This window comes from Martes martes (genome assembly GCF_963455335.1).
Source record: "Martes martes genome assembly, chromosome: 1".
In the NCBI taxonomy this organism is placed as follows: domain Eukaryota; kingdom Metazoa; phylum Chordata; class Mammalia; order Carnivora; family Mustelidae; genus Martes; species Martes martes.
In genome coordinates this window covers 117,077,194-117,096,526 of record NC_137888.1, presented here as the reverse complement: position 1 = coordinate 117,096,526, position 19,333 = coordinate 117,077,194, and the positions used below count along the sequence as shown (strand labels likewise).

Sequence of the window (19,333 nt, the reverse complement as noted above, 5' to 3'; positions counted from 1 at the left end):
AAATTTAAGACTTATGCCTGTTGGGATTTGTTGAGCCCTCATTTGGGCTTCATATATGCTGAGGTTATGTGAATATTCCATGGGTATTTGAAAAGAATCTTTATTCTCTGTTAGGTACAAATCTGTACAAATGTGTAATAGTCTGGGGCACCTGGGTGGCTTGGTTGGTTGAGTGTCTGCCTTCGGATCAGGTCATGATCTCTGGGTTCTAGGATCAAGGCCCATGTCGGGCTCCCTGCTCGGCAGGGAGTCTGCTTCTGCCGTGCTCTCCCCTGGCTCATGCTCTCTCTTGCTTGCTGTCTCTAAATAAATAAATAAAATAAAATCTTTTTTAAAAAAATGTCTAATAGTCTGTCAGATTCTTCATGTTGTTATTTATTTTGATCTACCTGAGCTGTTAATTTCAGAGAAGTATGTGAGCCTCCTAAGATGATTTTGAATCTCAATTTCTCATATTTCTAATAATTGCTTTATATATTCTAAAATGGCATTAGAATATAAAACTTCCTAACTACAATATCTTTTTAATAGAACATGCCTTTTCTCAGGATAAACTATCCCTTTTTGTCTTATTTAATTATTTTTGGTTTGAATTCTGTTTTGCCAGATACTACTTGCCAAACCTGCTTTCTTTTTGCTATGATTATATTGTTTTAGCTGTGATTTTTTTTTTAAATTTATTTATTTGTTAGAGAGAGAGAGAGCGAGCGAGCACAGGCAGACAGAGTGGTAGGCAGAGGCAGAGGGAGAAGCAGGCTCCCCGCCGAGCAAGGAGCCCGATGTGGGACTCGATCCCAGGACGCTGAGATCATGACCTGAGCCGAAGGCAGCTGCTTAACCAACTGAGCCACCCAGGCGTCCCTTAGCTGTGATTTTTATAAATGGTTCATAGATTGACTTTTTTGAAAAATCGGAGACTCTTTATTTTGATAGGGAAATTTTTTTTTAAAGATTTTATTTATTTATTTGACAGACAGAGATCACAAGTAGGCAGAGAGGCAGGCAGACAGAGAGAGGAGGAAGGAAGCAGGCTCCCTGCTGAGCAGAGAGGCCGATGTGGGGATTGATCCCAGGACCCTGGGATCATGACCTGAGCAGAAGGCAGAGGCTTTAACCCACTGAGCCACCCAGGTGCCCCTATTATAATATGGAAATTTACCTCAGTTTATTTTTATTGTGATTTTTAATTTGTTTGTATTTACTTTTTTCATCTTATTTTATATTTCCTGCTTTTCAAGCTTCTTGGTGTTTCTTTCCTTCTTCTGTTGGATTGATGGAATTTTTATTGTTTGATTTTTTTTTTTTCTTAGTTAATTGTTTTAAAGATTTTGTTTGTCAGAGAGAGAGAATGTGAACAAGCATGGGGAGCAGGAGGTACGGGGAGAAGCAGGCTCCCTCCCTGCTGAGCAGGGATCCTGACCTGAGCAGAAGGCAGATACTTAACTGACTGAGCCACCCAGGTGTCCCATATTGTTTGGTTTCTTGCTATCTAGTGCAAACTCATTATTTGCATACCACTTTCTTAGTTTTGTAATATCAGCATACCACCTGTGTTATTATTTTGTATATACTCACTTCAACAAAATTTAATTTTTATATTATTACTGTAAAAGAAAAACCAGTATCATTTGCCATAAATAGAAATTAATATATCTAGAAGTTCAATAAATATCAAATGATGTTATTACATTTTAGCCAGTTCTTTTTACCTGCCTGGAGACTGTTCTCTTTTTTTTAAAAAAAAAGAAAAAAAATGTTAACAAGACTTAGAGATGTTAAAGACATGATTGCACCAAACTGATATGTTCTCTTTAACTTGATCAGAATAATTGACTCACGTTTTTAAAAAATTCCATGTCAATGTACAACCTAAATACTCCTCTTTTTTTTTAAACTTTTGTTTATTGATTGATAATTAAAATAAGCACCATTTATTGAAAGCCTTTTAGTGCCAGGCACCGTATACATTATATCTATTCTTCATAATATTCCCAGGAAATAAGTAGTAATATTCCCATTTTACAAAAGAAGAAACAAAGCCTCAGAGGTATTAATTAACATGTCCAATATATACAGCTAGAAAATGGGAGACTGAAGATTTGAACAGGCCTCTGATAGGCTCTGAAGCTTGTGTTGTTTTCCTTGCGTTATGCTGCTGTTCTTTTTTTCCTTATATTCCACTTGTTTTATTTTTTAAAATTTAAATTCAATTAATTAACATATAATGTGTTATTAGTTTCAGAATTAGAGGCTAAAGACTCCTCTTGAGGTTTCATTCTTGAAGTACATGATCTAGGAGTTTGGAAGTTATGCATTATATTCTTGGAGTGGTAACCCTTCACATTTTAACATATTGATACTTTGTTCAAAGCATATTCTTTATACTTTTTTCTGTACTTTAACATATATATGTATACTCTGTGCATCTTAAGTCTAGAGTTAATCAATACTTATATGTTCTTGTCTTTATTAAAGCGAAGTTTTACCTCTTCTCTTCCTCTCTTACATCCCATGTTGAAATCATTCATTACGTATTTCCATTTTATAAATGAGGGAACTGAGGCTTAAAGAATTTAAGTTAACATACTTGAGTGCCAGAGCTAGGAGCGAAACCTAGGCACTCTGTCTTCAGAGCCTGTCTGGTTTTTCCAGGAGACTATACTGCCTAATTTGGGATTTTAGTTCCAGATTGTGATTTACTTTAAAAAAGTATTTTATGTAGCTTAAATATACATGCTGTCGTTTCTCACATGTACTATCTCTTTCTAAAATGAAATTTTAGATTTCATTGCTAAAATACACTCTTGAGTAACTCTTTTGGAAAGAACAGGTATAGTCAGTCAGTCTTTCCTCACATTTGAATGCTAGGTTAGCTAAGTACAGAATCTTAGATTCACATTTTTTATTTTCTAGGATTTTGAAGACTTTGTACCCTTCTCAATTGGTATTTACTGTTTTTTTTTAAAAGATTTTATTTTTCATTTATTTATTTGAGAGAGAGAAAGAGAGCATGAGAAGGGGGAAGGGACAGAAGGATAGGGAGAAGCAGATACCCTGCTGAACAGGGAGTCCGATGACGCAGGGCTCCATCCCAGGATCCGATAATGACCCGATAATGACCCAATAATGACCTGAGCCGAAGGCAGACGCCCATCCGACTGAGCCACCAGGCACCCTGGTATTTACTGTTATTAATCAAAGAACTATCTGATGCCATTCCTTATCCTTTAGAATTTTCTACCTACGCTTTATTCCTTTCCAATTTCCCTTATCCAGACCCCTGGAAGGCCCTCTTCCTTCTGTTTTTAAATTGAGTAATAATATTAAGTATACAAACATTAAGTATATAGTTTGATGAACATTTGCACACACATACACACACACTCCTGTAACCACCACCCACATAGAGAACACGTTTACAACATCCCAGAGTCTCCCTTGTGTCCCTTCCTGATCCAATCAAGCAACCCCTAGAGGTAGCCATGATTCTGCCTTTTTTCACTATAGGGAAGTTTTGCTGGTTATTGAACCTTATATAAATGATTTCATAATAAGGCTTTGTGTCTGGTGGAACCATGTTTTAATGTTCTTTCCAAACAGAAACTTGAGGAAAAGCTAGAGTTCTGGATGGAGAAATTTGATAAGGACACGGAAATGAAACAGAATGAACTAAATGCTCTCAAAGCTGCTAAGGCCAGTGACTTAGCACACCTTCAAGAACTTGCGAGGACGGTAAGGAAACAGTCTCCACAGTCTAAGGCTGAGCACGCCTGAGGAACGGGTGGTAGCTGAGCTACAGTAGCTGCGTGGCACCGTTTCTGGTGACAAAGTGGAGGTGTGCCTGTAAACCACTGAGCCTCTTCTCCCATGATTACGACGATGACGATGGCATCCGCGATGGGGACAGTATTAGTGGCATCTGAAAAGCCTCCATTGTGCTTGTTCTGTCCCAGGCACTTATTAACATTCCGAAGGACTTACTTCACCCTCACAGCCTCTTGAGATAGATACTGTTACTATTTCTACTTTATGGTCTCTGAAGCTAATCTGTAAATTATGAATTTTAAAAAGCTTCTGATTATTGTTTCATCATTGAATAACTGTAAAACTTCCCAAATATCTCTTTTAAAAGATGACTGCTATTTGTATGTGTACTTTCTATGAGTTTAAAAAACAGTACTTTGAGGTCATTAAGCACACAAGTTACTAGTTCATTTTTATGCAAGACTTTATAGCAAATTTGCTCCAAACTGAAACATTTTTATATCGTTAGTATATGAATATTTATACCATAGGAATCCACTTAGTTTTTCTTTTCGTTGGTTTATCTTTATGTTTGGCATGCTTTATTTTCAAATTTTGTATTAAAAGTGCAATGCTGGCTGGGCCACACCTTGCCAGGATAGTCTTATAACCTAGGGTCCATGTTTACTTTTACAGATAAGGGAATATGAACAGGTCATCATCGAAGATCGGTTAGAAAAGGAAAAGACCAGGAAGAAGAGAGAACAGGATGACTTGGAATTGAAGAGCATCATAAAGGTAGAAAGCCAGAGTTGGCATCTTTTTTTTTCTAAGATTTTATTTTTATTTGAGAGAGAACACAAGAGGGGGGAGGATCAGAGGGAGAAAGGAGCAGGGAGCCCAAAGCAGGGACCTGATCCTGGGACTCCAGAATCATGACCTGAGCCGAAGGCAGTCACTCACCCGACGGAGCCAGCCAGGCGCCCCACAGTTGGCATCTGAGGGCACCTTCAATTCAATAGCTGGCCTAACGCTGAGCAACACAAAGTCTCTTTTTCATTTATTGTGAAGCATGAAACAGATCAGTAAGGAAGGATGCCCTTTTGTTATTACTGGAATTTGCCTGCAGTCCTCGGTGCAGGGAGATGGTTCACGTAGCAAGGGACATGTCCTTAACTCTTAATCCAGGGGAAAGTGGTGGTCAGCAGGGGAAGCAGGACCTACAACTTATGCCCGAAGGTCAAATTTAAGAATATTATTTATAGTCAGAACAGCTCTTGGAGGAGCTGCTTTATTTTATTTTTAAAAGTAACTCTATCCCCAGTGTAGGGCTTGAACTCACGGCCCCAACAACAAGGTCACATGTTCTACCAACTGAGCCAGCCAGACACCCCTGGAGGATCTCCTCAAAATCCTATTTATCTAAGTTATCCCAGGCTATCTGATAAGACCTGTTTTCAAACGAAGGTGGAGGGAATAAATAGAGTTTAGCATGCGGGGCGGCTTCCATGCTTCAGACACACACCATTCTTCAGACATAAGTTACTTTATGACAAGACAACTTCCTTATGCAGAAAGGATGGGGACTGGCAGGCTTGTTCTATTGTACTCACTCCCCCTTTCTCTTCCAGCTCCAGGCCTGGTGGCGAGGCACTATGGTACGGAGGGAAATTGGTGGCTTCAGACTGCCTAAGAAGGAGAAAGATGATGGCAAGGACTCTAAACGTAAAGGCAAAGACAAGGACAAGAGGAGAGGCAAGAAAAAGTGACAGAGTTCTCATCTTTTCCTCTGGTCTTCTGGTGATAAGGGAGGAGGACTTGGAGGAAGAAACATTTTAGCAGCACAGACAACTTGTATCTACAGGTTGTTTCTTATTTGAACATTTCCAGGCACTGCCTGTTCTCTCCCATTGCCTGTTGTATTAGTTTTCAAACCCTGAATTAGGACTATACCATCAACTTAGGGCTACTTTGTATTTTGAAAAACTTTCACTGGGAAGAAGTATATCTAGGAGCCTTGTGACGATTCCTCTTGCTTTTTCTTACCAGAAAAAAAGTTCATGGGCTTATTAGTTGTGATGCATTAAAACTTCAGTAATTTTTGTAATGTCTCTGTCTTTTGACTACAGTGAAAAAACTCTTGAGCAAAAGTCAAGTGTTTATTCAGAACTACAAGATGATGTTTATAAAGTGTGTGGCAGAATACAGACACTGTAAGGTCCAAAAGTTGGTTCCTTCCTGCCTTTTAGGTTAGTATCACCTGAGTGTTTTGTTGGGGTGGCGGGGGCATGGAATCTTAAGTTGCTTCAGCTCTTTTTCTGGGAAATAGGTAGGCATATAAATTATAAATTACAAAAATAATAAATTGGAATAAACAGAAATGTGAGGACGTACAACCCACACATAGTAAAGGCAGGGACCCAGGCGTGCTGGAAAACTAGCCTGCAGAGAGTTTTGATTAGAGAGACACCGGGGTCTATGCCTGTTTTGCTCCCTCAACAATTCTCACCTTCAGTACTAAAAGAGTACAGATAATCCAAGCAGAATGTCTTGGGAAGCTAAAGCTTTCCCTATTGCACAGTTGGTAATTTCTGAGAGAAAAAAGTGTCCAAATGCATCATGTGTATTTCACAAATTAAGCCTTATATGTAATTCCAAATGCAGTGCAATATGGCTATCCATACTTCCTTAGAAAAGTTAAAAAAAAATTTATCTCAAGGGCCTGTTATGAGGACCCAGTTTCTCCTGATGTTCTTTCAGGGAACTAAATAAATAACCTTTCATTTTTGCCAAGGAAACCATGCTTTAGGTATGAACATTTTCTTTTCTTTCTTTTTTTTCCTAAAGATTTTATTTATTCATTTGACAGAGATCACAAGTAGGCAGAGAGGCAGGCAGAGAGAGGGGGGAAGCACGCTCCCTTCTGAGCAGAGAGCCTGATGCGGGGCTCAATCCCAGGACCCTGAGATCATGACCTGAGCCGAAGGCAGAGGCTTTAACCCACTGAGCCACCTAGGCGCCCCTAGGTATGAACATTTTCAGTTCAGCCTTTATTTCATGCGATTGAAGTGCTGGCTTTTATTTTAATGTGAACATGTAAGGTGGTGTACAGGCAATTTAAAATAACATACATGATATTGACATATTTATACTTAGAACTTACGCATTATATTTACAGACATACAAATATAGGACAATGTTTTACAAAATCTTTTACTAATTACATGTTTACAACATTTCAGAAATAAAATGAAATCTGCTGTAAACCATCTCACTGCAATACGTATATAAAAAAGTTTCTAAATATCCATGTTTTCCTTCATTTCTATAACCATTTTAGTACTTGGTTGCTAAAAATTTGTCCTACTCATCGGCAGAGTCACACATCATTAGTTACTGCTAGGCTGTAGCAAGTAAGAGAAATCATTGACTCCTCGGTTAGCTGTAAGGCTGTATTAAAAAAAGCTATTAAAGAGAGTGACCTCCTAATAAGCCCCCTATTCTCTTCTAGCCAGACAAAGAAAGGCTCCTGCGCCCAGCAGCTGTCTGCAGAGAACCTGCTGACTACCAGTCTCCAGGGCTGTCAGGGGCCCTAGTGGGTGGGCACTTAGCCTCCTTCTGTTCACTGGTCAGCCACTGCTTCAGTAGGAAGGAAGCTCATCAACGCTCAGTGGAACCCCTACAGGGTCTCTGTCTTACACTGGAGTCTAGCAAGGCTAAATGTTACATTTTCTTTCCGGTTTATTAAAAAACAAAAAACAAAAAAATGGTACGTACAGAACACTGAATATAAAAATTTTCTAGCAAAAACATCTTGATTTAGAAAAGAAATTCAATATATTTGATATTTTTTCTTTATCAAACCCAAACTGTACACAATTTTTTCCTAGTAATTCAAATATAAATTTGCATTAGTTTGATGAAAATATGTGAATAAGGTTGCACGTTATGTGTCAGTTGTGAAATAAGTGGTAACTTCCACTTACTCCTATGGGATAATTAGTTGCAGATGTTCCAAATGTTGCATTATGTATGTCTTCTGGGATTATTCCTTACATAATAGGTGATAAACAGTCTTCTTTGCTGAGTTTCATTTCAAATGGCTTCTATTATTTGGAATGTACTGAGGTTTAATGTTGAGTAGAAGGAAAAATCCTTATAGTTTAAAAATGTACACAGCTAAATTCTAAACAAGTCTCTCTAATTGGTGGGTCTGTTTAGAAATGTAAATTTAATGGGGTCTGGCTCTAAGCACTTAAAAAACATTTTACTTTTGTTCTGTAAGGTCAGTGAAGGTCAGATGTTTTATAAGATCAGATGTTTTATGTTCCTTAATTTTAAACTTTGACAAAGTGATAATGTTCTGCTCAACTTGTTTCCCAGTGAGAACTGGGAGAAAACATTATTTTGACCAGATGCTCGACATGATTTTACCCAGTTACTTTTAGAAGTTGCACTTACATGATAAAGAGTGAACATTTTGCTCGAATGCATGCATTGGTAAAGAAAGTCCAGAACAGTTCACAACCCAAAAAACCTCAGATAACTAGTATCTTCACTTACTCTATTTATTTGATTTATAAAGGCTGACAACTACAAGGGGGTTAAAAAATAGAATAAGAGAGACTTTAGTGGTTTAAGCTTGAACAAAGGCTCCTGGCTTTGTGTTCCATGAGCCTTGGGCCCTCTTCCCTGGCCCACAAATGAGTGAAGGCACTAATGGTAGAATTTGATGAGCTAGATACAGAGACAGCACATGGTTTTCTAAAGAAGCCCCAAGTGCCTTATTTCAGCCATGGAAACTGGCAGTTACTTGACAGGAATTAAGAAACTTGGCTACTCTTTTATTCCTTTTGCTCTGTTTTCATAATCTTCCATCAGTCAGGGAACTGGAAGTGTATCGGCCGTGAGTGGAAGGTATCTGCAGGTCCCGGTATCCTGCGAGCAGTGTGGGGGAGGCAGTGGGGGAGCTCAATGCAAACGATGCTGAGTAGTGCGCGTTACCATCCTAAGGATTTGGAACCCCTGTGTAGAGTGCTTGTTTACGATGTTCAGGTAATAACAGAATGTCACAGATGAGAACCAAGCTTTAGGTGGTAGTAGACAGAAGTTGGGAGAAGGCCTAGGACACTGGCCTTAAATACAACTTACCTCTCTCATTGCTTTACCGTGCAAAAATCTAGGCCTTCTACATTATACCTGTTTTGCTTTAGACATAAGTTTTTTTGTTCTGTTATTTTTTGTTTTGCCTTGGACAGACAGTCCAAAGTAATATAGCTTCTGATTTTAAATGCGGCTGATAAACACATTACTTTCCACATCATACAAAAATTACCCAGCTTGGGAAAGTGGTCTCACTATGTCTGTTGAAAATGCAGATACCCAGGCCCCGCTCTAGACCTCCTGGAATGAGAATCTACACTTTAACAAATGTTCCAGGAGAATCTAATGAGCCACCAGTTCCAGAAACAGGAAACAGGTAAAGATAGTAGCGTGTCTGTGCTTTCAGGAAAACTAACTATCCCTCTGAGAGGCTGTCTTTCTGGAATGGGAGACAAGCCTGCTCTCTAGGAAAGCCCAGCCAGTTTAGGCTTCGGTGTCGGGTTCTCAGTGATGAAAGAACGAAATTTCACTTGCGAAAACCAACCGTGTCTTCCTAAAACAATTCAATGGAAACGGATATAACCTCCCCTAAAATGGAGAAATGAAGCAAAATATTCCTGTCAGGAATCATGGAAACAGTCCCTTTTAAGAACACGTAAGAGCTTTGTGGAAGCAGCCAGCTGGCAGCGGCGCTCGCGTCCAGTGCCCGCGCGCGGGGTCCTCACGCAGCAGACAAGTGGTGCTGCTGCTTGGGCGGGGCAAGCTCCAGGAGAGCCTGCACCGTCACTGCGACCTGGCTCAAACCTTTCTCTTCTAAAATGTGCAGAGGCAAACATAATTGCTCCTGAAATGGGACAACGTAACATAAAAACAAACAAAAGAGAAAACAGGATGAACATCAATGAATGGAAAAAAAAAACAAAAAAAACCCAAAAAAAACCCAAACCAAAAACATAAGCACCTCTTCTCTCTTTCCTAAAGGTCAACTGAGATAGGACAGGTCAGCACCTGGGGAACTGACCTCTGTTCATACGAGTTACACAGAGATGGCATCTGACATTGTCACTTTATTAGAACAAGTAAAACGTACATACAGGTCATTTGGAAAACTGGAATAAGGACAAGTTACAGACACAATACATAAAACAGAGGATAAGAGAATACTATGGGGTCAAAGAAACATCCTTCATCCCCGAAGAAATAAAAGAGCAATGCAGATCAGTAAAATGAGGCAGGGAAAACAGAAAAGCAGTTCCAAGGTACCAGACAGCTCAAGCCCGAAAGATCTAACATTGTAAAAGAAAGTGCTGCAGAAATTACATACCATGGGAATGCGAGATGGGTTCATGCCATAAGCCAGACTGCACGAGGGAGGGAGGGATGCCCTCCAGCTGCATTATAATCCTGATTGTGAAAATCAGGGCTCCCGTGCCAAGTAGGGGACACAGGAAAAAAACCACTATTTCATATCCTCGTACTGAACGGATTGAATTATGCTGGAGAACAATGATGTGAGTTTAATCAGGAATGTCTTAATTACCGTGTATGTGAAAGGTGTTTAGATGTTTCCTAGAGGAAGTCAAAATACTTCTATTGTGTTTGCCTTGTTAATGTTTGGTTAATCCTTTCTTGAAAAAGAAAAAGGCAGAGCTCAAGAACAGCACCTATCATTGGTTTTTCTTTTAAGACTAAATATTCAAAAAAACAGACACTGCTCACAAGGGACAGAATTCTGGTTCCAATAAAAAGGAGACTACACATGTTTATTAAAGATGACAGCTGGACTCTTCATTGGCACTTTACCTTATTATTAGGAAGTTTTACAAAATTAGTTGCAATAAAAAATATAACATTTATTTTGAACAGTTATTAGTACTTGTGCCTCTTACTCAAAATATTAAGTTATCTTGATAAAACAATGTAATTATGATCTTTTGACCTTATAAAACTAGCAACCTTTTATAAATACTTTGAGTACTTTGTCCATGCAGATGAACTACCCCAATGTGAACCTGCAGGGTGTTTTGCTCTTGGGAGAGCCGTATTTTCTCTGAGGCCAGTTCCCTGGTCTCTTCTCCAGAGCGCCCTGCCCTTCGTGTGGTTTAGCCATTCCCCCGGGCTTGTTTTCCAGACGTACATTTACCTTCTAGGCGGCTTACAGGGAACGCTGCGTGCTCTGAAGAGAATGTACAACTACTTCCTCCAAACCACACACAAGACCACATGTTTTTTTATTTCCTAAAGGGACAAAACTCCACAAAACTGAATGATCTTTGACTCAAGACATCTTAAAATCAAAACAAAGCAAACCTCCCAAACCCTGGAAGGCACCACTCCTGTACAAAACTGGCTTTCAACACAGTGTTCAGTGTTTCAGCATTAATAGGAGATAGGTTTTTAATGTGTTAAATAACTGTCCCATTTGATATGGAAGAAAACCAATCACACCCTTGGGCTAATCACTTCTACAACAGGGTGTTCTGTTCCCTGCTTTGAGTTCAGTAGATTCCTGAATGTTCAGAAACCCTATCTATGAGCAGTAGAATCTGAACGCAATCATAAAGTAGTTTCAGGTAATAAGGCCAGCAGCTCACATACCAAACATTCTGAAGAAGACAATACCCGCTCACTGCCTTGGGGACAGGACAGAGACTGCTGCCTGGTCCTTAACCTGCTACCGTTGTTCAGACATAACCTCCTCAATAGCTTAATTCAATACCAGCTCACCTACTAAGATGGTTCAAGTATATTGGAAATTACATAAATTTCACTTTTAAATTCTCAATAGGACTCTAGCGGTGAAGCTCAGTTAATGGTAACAAGTGTAGTAAAACTGGACAGGCGCCTACTCCTGAAAAGTCAGCTCCAGATCATCTGCTTGTCACGGACCATTTTACATGCATACTGGGCTCAGAACAGCAATCTAAGGAACCTGCCTGATCTTTGGACTGAACATTCTGATCAAATTAAAATTACTGATTAAATGGCCAATGCTTCCAGACACAGACAGTAAATGCCTAGGTGGACCCGTGCCTTCGAATACAGGGACATCTCAGGAGTTTAGGGTGAAGCTCAATGCAGAGATCTAAGTGACCAGGTGCCTCCCCAACCGGAAAGGGTACAAATATTTTCCTTATGTGCAGCTGTTTAAAACGCTGGAAAAACGGCCATATGGGAATTTTATTAAGTCATTTGGAAATAAAGTTCTAAGTCATAGTCTAAGAACAGGTCCAGGATTCTATGAGAGACACCTCAGCATTTTTGATTAAGAGAAACAAGGCCACGGGCCAGCAGAATGGACAGATGACCAGGAGAAAAAAATGCTGGTCTTTTAGTCTCTGTGAACAATCATTAGTGATTACTAATGTGATGGGCTGTTCATCTGGACATATGAGGGCGGGATTTATCTGCTTTACTGGTTAGCTCTTTGATGGTCGGGGGTTAAAAAAAAGCACATATGTAAGTACTTCGTAACGAGAAACAAACCTCCTTCACCAAGCACAGGAATGAGGTGGGAAATCGCTGGATACGATCTTTCAGCTAGAGGGGGAAGATCCAGTAATAAAGCAGACAGAGAGTTAACATTAAAGTACAATAAAATGCCACAAAACCCAAAAGCTGGATAGACAGAGAGATAAAACTGGATTCTTCTGAATGTGCCCCAAGAGAAAGTAGGGTTTCAACAGTTCTTTTAACGCGGAGGTTTAGCTGAAGGATGTCAGAAGGGGAACAAAGATTGTCCTGTCCAAAGTGTGAGCAGGAAAGGAAAACAGAAAAACAAAGTTAGTGGATCGGAAACATAGATTTGAGTACAGAATCCAACACGATCATCTCAATCATACTCAGAGAAACACATACTAGCAACATTTGTTTACTATGAGGAATGAAAATAAAATACTGAAAAACAGAACTACAAAAAGACTCCCTCTGTGTGCTGAGCTTGATTTTACTACTAAACGGGATGAAACTGGCTTGTTGGTGACCAGTACACACACTCAGCGTGCAGAGAACAGACTGGGTGCTGGCTCAGGGTTGTGGGAGGTCTCTAAGTGTTGAGGTCTGTGCCAGGCAACAGCTTCTTTCCCAAGGCTCATTCTTTCCTATTAACAAAAAAAGAATGGGCCAGAAACCAGGACATAAGCTGGGGGTGGGCTGAAGAGAGGGAAGTATTTGGAGAAAGCCAGGTAAATCAGGGCGGTCCCAGAAGAGGAGAGCCTAATGACCAAGGAAACTTACTCCCCGGAGGCCAGGTGTACCAAATGATTTGGTGTTTCTCTCAAAATCATGTCAAGCCCACCTTTGAGTCCAGGTTACTAATATGTACGAAATGAATCTAGAGGGGTAAGGGGCCTTATAGATCACCCAGACCCTCCAGCTCACATACAAAGAAATTAAATAAGTAAATAAAAACACAATTGGACTGGAGAACAAGAAAATATTCTTCAACACATAACATACAATAACTAGGACATGAGATGCTAGACTCAAACAGACGTTTTTGTCACCCATACAGTTTTCTGAATGTAACATACTTAATAAAAGCAGAATAATTAAGAGAACACCCACATGCCCAGCCTTATCAGAGGTTTTCAAGAGTTGTCTTATTCTTCAGTGTTTCATTCAGAACTTATAAAACACTTCAAAACTTGTGCTGAGAAGGGAAACTGTTCAACTTCCTAGTTTCTGGACAGAATTCTGACAAATATTTACAATATTAAGTTTTATGTTACACATTTTCAAAAGTGACCATTATTATATCCCTGATTTTCTTTATAAGTCAAAGAGAAGTGGGGGTGTTTAGGTAAAGGTCAGAGGGACCTGAGAAGGCCACTGCGAATCTATGAGTTGATGTATTCATTCATTTTCCTTCACTTCGTTCTAAGCAAATAACTTTTTAGCAGAAGTAGCAGCATACGAGGAACCTCTCTAAAAGTGGTGGTGGTGATGGTGACAGCGGTAGAGACTCAGGTGGAAGGCAGAAGGGGAGAGGCAGAGGGGGCCTCCAGGGATTATCCACTTCCTCTTTCAGATTGGGGAGACTGAGAGGAAGGAAGGATGTGTTAAGAACCCCAGTCTAACCACCCTAGAAAAATACCTAGTCTTTTAAATTTGTATTTTTTTTCTGTTTCCTGCCTTCAAATAGTGCAGCTCTGGTAGGAACAGGGACAGGCTAGTCCATAATCATCCCTAATAACCATCACTTGGCAAATGCTGAATCAAATGCACATTTTAAGGTAGACTGTATTTTGCTGATTGTTGGCAGGTACATTTGGAAAGAACTTCAGTGTACGGAGTTGATGTCTGAGACAGATGATGGTTCTCTAAAGCCCAAAGTGCAAGTACAATGACTGTAAAGCTGGTGAACAGTACTTTGCATGGGTCTGACATTTGCCAGGCGTGCTCCCGTGTCGTGCTGTTTGGGGCAGGCCGTGGGCAAGCGTGTGTGATGTGATGATCATGTAGGAACACCTTCAACAGATGTAATGAAGCGCTGACTGATGTTAGTGTGTACCTATGAATATTAGAACCTGCTTATTAGTATGGAGAAAATGCACGCTATTTGATTAGAAACCTTATTAAGGTTCCCTATGGTTAAAAGTGGTTTGTTCTAAATGAAATGATCTGTCTTTAGAAAACAGCAGGATATAAAAGTGAAAAATCTGCTCTGGATTTGTCCACAGAAACAAACAAAAAAAGGTCCTTGCTAATACCACAAATGTAAATTTCAGTTATTTTTATAACTCAGATTTGAAAAAATAAAACACAAAAGAAAACAGTGAAAAACAGATTTACAGCCTACTTAATAAAAGGGGAAAAAACAATGGTGGAAATTCACTGTGGCTCACAGATGCTCTATGGAGCCGGACTTGTTCTTTTTCACCTTTTGCAGCACATATATGAGCTGCAACAGGAAGGCTGCCCATGGGACGAGTGATGCTGTGACCTCCTCAGTGCAAGGTTAGCTGCGAGAGGACCAGGGAGGCACGAAAAGGGAGAATCACTGTCGTGAAAGCTGTTAGGACAAGGGCTTAAGTTCAAGAGCAACACTGGGGTTGAGTCCAGGCCAGTCCTGGGGTTCTGACAGGAAGGTGACAGAGAATTCAGAAGGTGACGGAGAAGAGTTATGATTTTCTTCTTGAAGGTTGGACACCAAATATGATGACAAGAATTGTCAGGGTTATGGATAATGGAACAAAGTATCAAACAGCACCAAGTAGTTACTTCTTTAAGTGGATCTGTGTCTCGTGTCATTAAATATAGTATTTTTTTAAGAGTACCATGCTTAGTTGGTTTAACATCATTGTTTTTAAAAGGATAACCGAATAAAAAGTGCATCAAGTTCATGTCTCTTAATCGCATCTATAAAGTTTAACTATTTGTATATTAAAGGGCAAGAAAGTAGTAACTGAGGAACCTAGAGACAATAAATCTCAAGAGCAGGACAAATGCCTAGAAATGGCCTCCTGTGTGCTCAATTCCAAAGTAGCAGAGCTTAGTGAAAACAGCTAGTGAAATCTGAGTGTGGTTTTTAATGTGGTTAACAGCACTGTCCCAGTGTTTGTCAGTTTGGATGACATACTATGTTTATGTAGACGATGTTAACAGGACCGGAACAGCAGCACAGAGAGTGACTATTCTAGATCTGTCCTATTTTTACATTTTTCTAAGTCTAAAATTATTTTAAAATAAACATTTTTAAAATGTATTAAAGTAAATGTCAAAAAACCTGAAACCAAAGGAAGCATTCTCAGTCTGAGATGTACTCATTCTGAAGCCTGGAGTCTTATGTATCAAGATGTATACAAGCAAGCAGGAATGTTTCAGAAAATGTCAAAATATCTATTTTTGATTACTCAGCTTTAAGTATTATGATATATTTAAATTTATGTGTATATTACTTTTTTTGCTTGGTCCTTGGAAATAATTAAGGAAAACTGCTCACCAGTATACTGACTGACTCTAGTAACACAACATCATGTTAGTAATTACCAACTTCATTTAAAGCGAGTCCTGTAAGATTTTAGATACTCTCATTTCTAAAAAATTTTAGAAAAATAATACCCAAGTCTCTTTAGGCAACATAAGAAACGATAAATTTATTACCTGAGGTACACCAATTTTTCTGCAAGCTTCTAGGAAATTCTCCACATTCCGCCTGCATTTTGCCATAGTTAACTTAGGCTACAAAGGAAGGAAAATGTGGTGTTACTCTATAAAGTTTAAAAATACTCTTGCCAGTTGTTTTGTAAATTCAACATTCTAGACTACAGGGTCAGCAAACTTTTTCTTAAAGGATCAGATAATAAATGTTAGTCTTCAAGGCCACAGAAGATCTGCTAAGAGCTTGAAAGCAACCACAGGCAATATATAAGCAATGGGTATTCCAGTAAAACTTCATTTACAAAAATGGGGGCTAGCCTTGGGCCATAGTTTGCCACTCCCTACTTTAGGCCTTTTATTTTGATTTTTTGTAAGGCAAGTGCAAAATACAGAAAAATTTTAGAGACAGCTACTTAACTGTATCCATTTTAAAATAATATTGACTGAAGAAAATTTGTAGTGACAGCAAAGAAATTACCCACAACCCTATCATTCAAATATAATCACAATCAAACTTTATTTCCTTGCAGTCTTCATGAAAGAAGATAATTAAAAAAAAAATCAACATCTTTTACTCATAAATATACTATGGGTGCATCATGTCTCTACTCAGTGGTAATCCTGGAATGTTTTTAAACATATGAATTTTAAAAGACTGGATTAAAGAACCTGTTTCCAAAGGATGCAGATTTCCCAAAGTTAATTTCCCTAACTTCTACATAGTAAGCTTGTTTCTGGAAAGGTCTCTTACTAACAACAAAGTGTTATCACATAACCTAAAGTTGTGAAAAAAAGTTTTTAACCTAGTGGGTTATGTATAGGTTATAATATAAGGAAGAAATATGAATTCCATTTTCCAGAATGATTAACAAATTCAAATGTTCAAATTCATTGGCTGTTCTCCAACATGTTTAAGCATCAGGCACAGAAGCCAAATGTCTGCACGAACTCTGCCTTAGCGTTTTTACACACGTAAGCAGATGGAAGCCTGTACCACCTCTAGAAAACAAAGGTTTCACTTGTGAAAACCTGGGTTTTTCCTCAAAGATGGAATATGATACTCCATCATGAGCAGAGGGGAAATTAAATAAATATCAAATAGTGTCTAAAGAACTATAATCTCGGCCTGAGAAAGGGAGCAGGGGCTAGGACTGGCTTTATTATAACAAATAAGAATGTGGGATGAAAGGAAAATAATTTAAAGAAATTTTTTTAAAGGAGTACTTGGGTGGCTCAGTTGGTTAAGTGTCCAACTGACTCTTCATTTTGGCTCAGGTCATGATCTCAGGGTCGTGAGATTAAGCTCTGCATTGGGCTCCACGTTCAGAAAGCAGTCTGCTTGAGATTCTCTCTCCCACTCCCTCTGCCCCTCTCCCCTGCCCTGCTTTCGTGCACCCTCTCTAAAATAAATAAATCTTAAAAAAAAAAGTTTAGGGGCACCTGGGTGGCTCAGTGGGTTAAAGCCTCTGCCTTCGGCTCAGGTCACGATCCCAGGGTCCTGGGATCAAGCCCTGCATCGGGCTCTCTGCTCGGCAGGGGGCCTGCTTCCCCCCCCCCCGTCTCTCTGCCGCCTCTCTGCCTACTTGTGATCTCTGTCTGTCAAATAAAATCTTTAAAAAAAACCAGTTTAACTGAAAATGAATTAAAAAAAATTTTTTAAGATTTTATTTTGATTTTTTGATTTTTTAGAAGATTTTATTTACTTGACAGAGAGAAAGACAGCAGCAGCAGAGGGAGAAGAAGCAGTCTCCACTGTTCAGCAGGGAGTCTGATGTGGGACTCGATCTCAGGACCCTGGGATCATGACCTGGGCCGAGAGACAGACGCTTAACCAACTGAGCCAGCCGGGTGCCCTAAAGATTTTATTTTTAAAGTAATCTCTACACCCAAATGTGGGGTTTGAGCTCACAACACTGAAATCAAGAGCTGCATGTTCCACTGACAGCCAGCCAGGCACCCCAATAATAATTTTTGAATTTCAAATCGAAGCACTTTCAAAAAGTTCCCGAAAGGGGATAGGAATTAGGTTTCTAGGACAGTACCCATTCTTGCCTCTGCCAAGTTGTTTCATCATTCAGGTTAAAAAGGTTTTTTGTTTGTTTGTTTTGTTTTTTAAAAGAGAGTGAAATATTAATGGCAGAAACTTTAATGGTAGAATCATGATCTTAACAGAAGGAGGAAAAACACCATGGGGGTTCACACTGGCTAATTCACACTGGAGATGGGCTCCTTCTCTTCCACTTTTTACATGTGAAAGAGCAAGTGTTCATTGGACAAGTGATGTGGTCTTCTCAACTCCTGGCTAAAGACGGAGACATAAGGTAAACTGAGGCACAAAAGAAAAATCACTGCGGTGAAAGCTATTAGGATAAGGGCTTAACTTTAAGGGAAGTTGGGCAAATAAACACAAGACAAATGCTTTTTACAAATGCTTTTAACTGGCTAGACATTCCCTCTCCCTATACCAGTTTCCCTTTCTGCCTTTAAAAATGGAAATAGAAACAGTGTAACTAGCTTCTCTTATTACAAAGAGACCTTAGCTAAGCAAACCAGGATGTTGGTCTGGGTTTGCGAGAGAAGGCCAGGGGTGTGTCAACAGGGCACCATGGACTTTAGCAGAAGAAAGGGACTGGGCATTTCATTCTACAAAAGAAGAACCCCCTTTAAAAAATATTTAAGGGGCGCCTGGGTGGCTCAGCAGGTTAAAGCCTCTGCCTTGGGTCATGCTTGGGTCATGATCCCAGGGTCCTGGGATCGAACCTCACATCGGACTCTCTGCTCCGCAGGGAGTCTGCTTCCTCCTTTCTCTCTGCCTGCCTCTCTGCCTACTTGTGATCTCTGTCTGTCAAAATATATATATATATATATATATATATATATATATATATATATATTTAAAAAGGGGCGCCTGGGTGGCTCAGTGGGTTAAGCCCCCGCCTTCGGCTCAGGTTATGATCTCAGGGTCCTGGGATCGAGCCCTGCATCGGGCTCTCTGCTCACTGGGGAGCCTGCTTCCTCCTCTCTCTCTCTGCCTGCTGCTCTGCCTACCTGTGATCTCTCTCTCTCTGTCAAATAAATAAATAAAAATCTTTAAAAAAAGAAGAACCCCTAAATTTCTGAAACTCTACCATTCAGATGCCAACATCCATGGGAGGGGAGAGTGAAACAGGTCCCACTACACAGATAGAAGAATAAGGTTTCTATGCAAACAAAAGGCTAAAAAGATGAAGAGTTCATGTTGCTAGGTTAAAACTGGCCCAGGAATCACCACCATCTCAGAAAAAAAAAAAAAGAGAAGGCTTAGAATAGTGATCATAGAAACTAACCAAACATTACCTCCATGAAGGCTACTAGCACCCGAAGACATAAAAGATGTCTCTATGTT

General features: G+C 39.5%; 2 protein-coding genes across 6 annotated transcripts in view; one reads left to right on the top strand and one right to left on the bottom strand.

Moving 5' to 3' along the window:
• The window catches only part of DRC9 (dynein regulatory complex subunit 9), a 39,944-nt gene extending 34,094 nt beyond the window's left edge, over positions 1-5,850 (top strand). Inside the window, exons 9-11 of the mRNA XM_080815417.1 lie at positions 3,601-3,732; positions 4,441-4,542; positions 5,376-5,850. Coding sequence (XP_080671543.1) covers positions 3,601-3,732; positions 4,441-4,542; positions 5,376-5,513 — 372 coding nt within the window. The 3' untranslated portion in view covers positions 5,514-5,850. The remainder of the gene's footprint in view (positions 1-3,600; positions 3,733-4,440; positions 4,543-5,375) is intronic.
• Positions 5,851-6,585: 735 nt separating this feature from the next.
• The window catches only part of LRCH3 (leucine rich repeats and calponin homology domain containing 3), a 118,893-nt gene continuing 106,145 nt past the window's right edge, over positions 6,586-19,333 (bottom strand). For all 5 annotated transcript variants that reach the window (XM_080796217.1, XM_080796218.1, XM_080796220.1 and 2 more), the window contains 2 exons: positions 15,952-16,029; positions 6,586-9,691 (listed from right to left, as the gene is read on the bottom strand). In XM_080796217.1, coding sequence (XP_080652343.1) covers positions 9,569-9,691; positions 15,952-16,029 — 201 coding nt within the window. In that variant the 3' untranslated portion in view covers positions 6,586-9,568. The remainder of the gene's footprint in view (positions 9,692-15,951; positions 16,030-19,333) is intronic.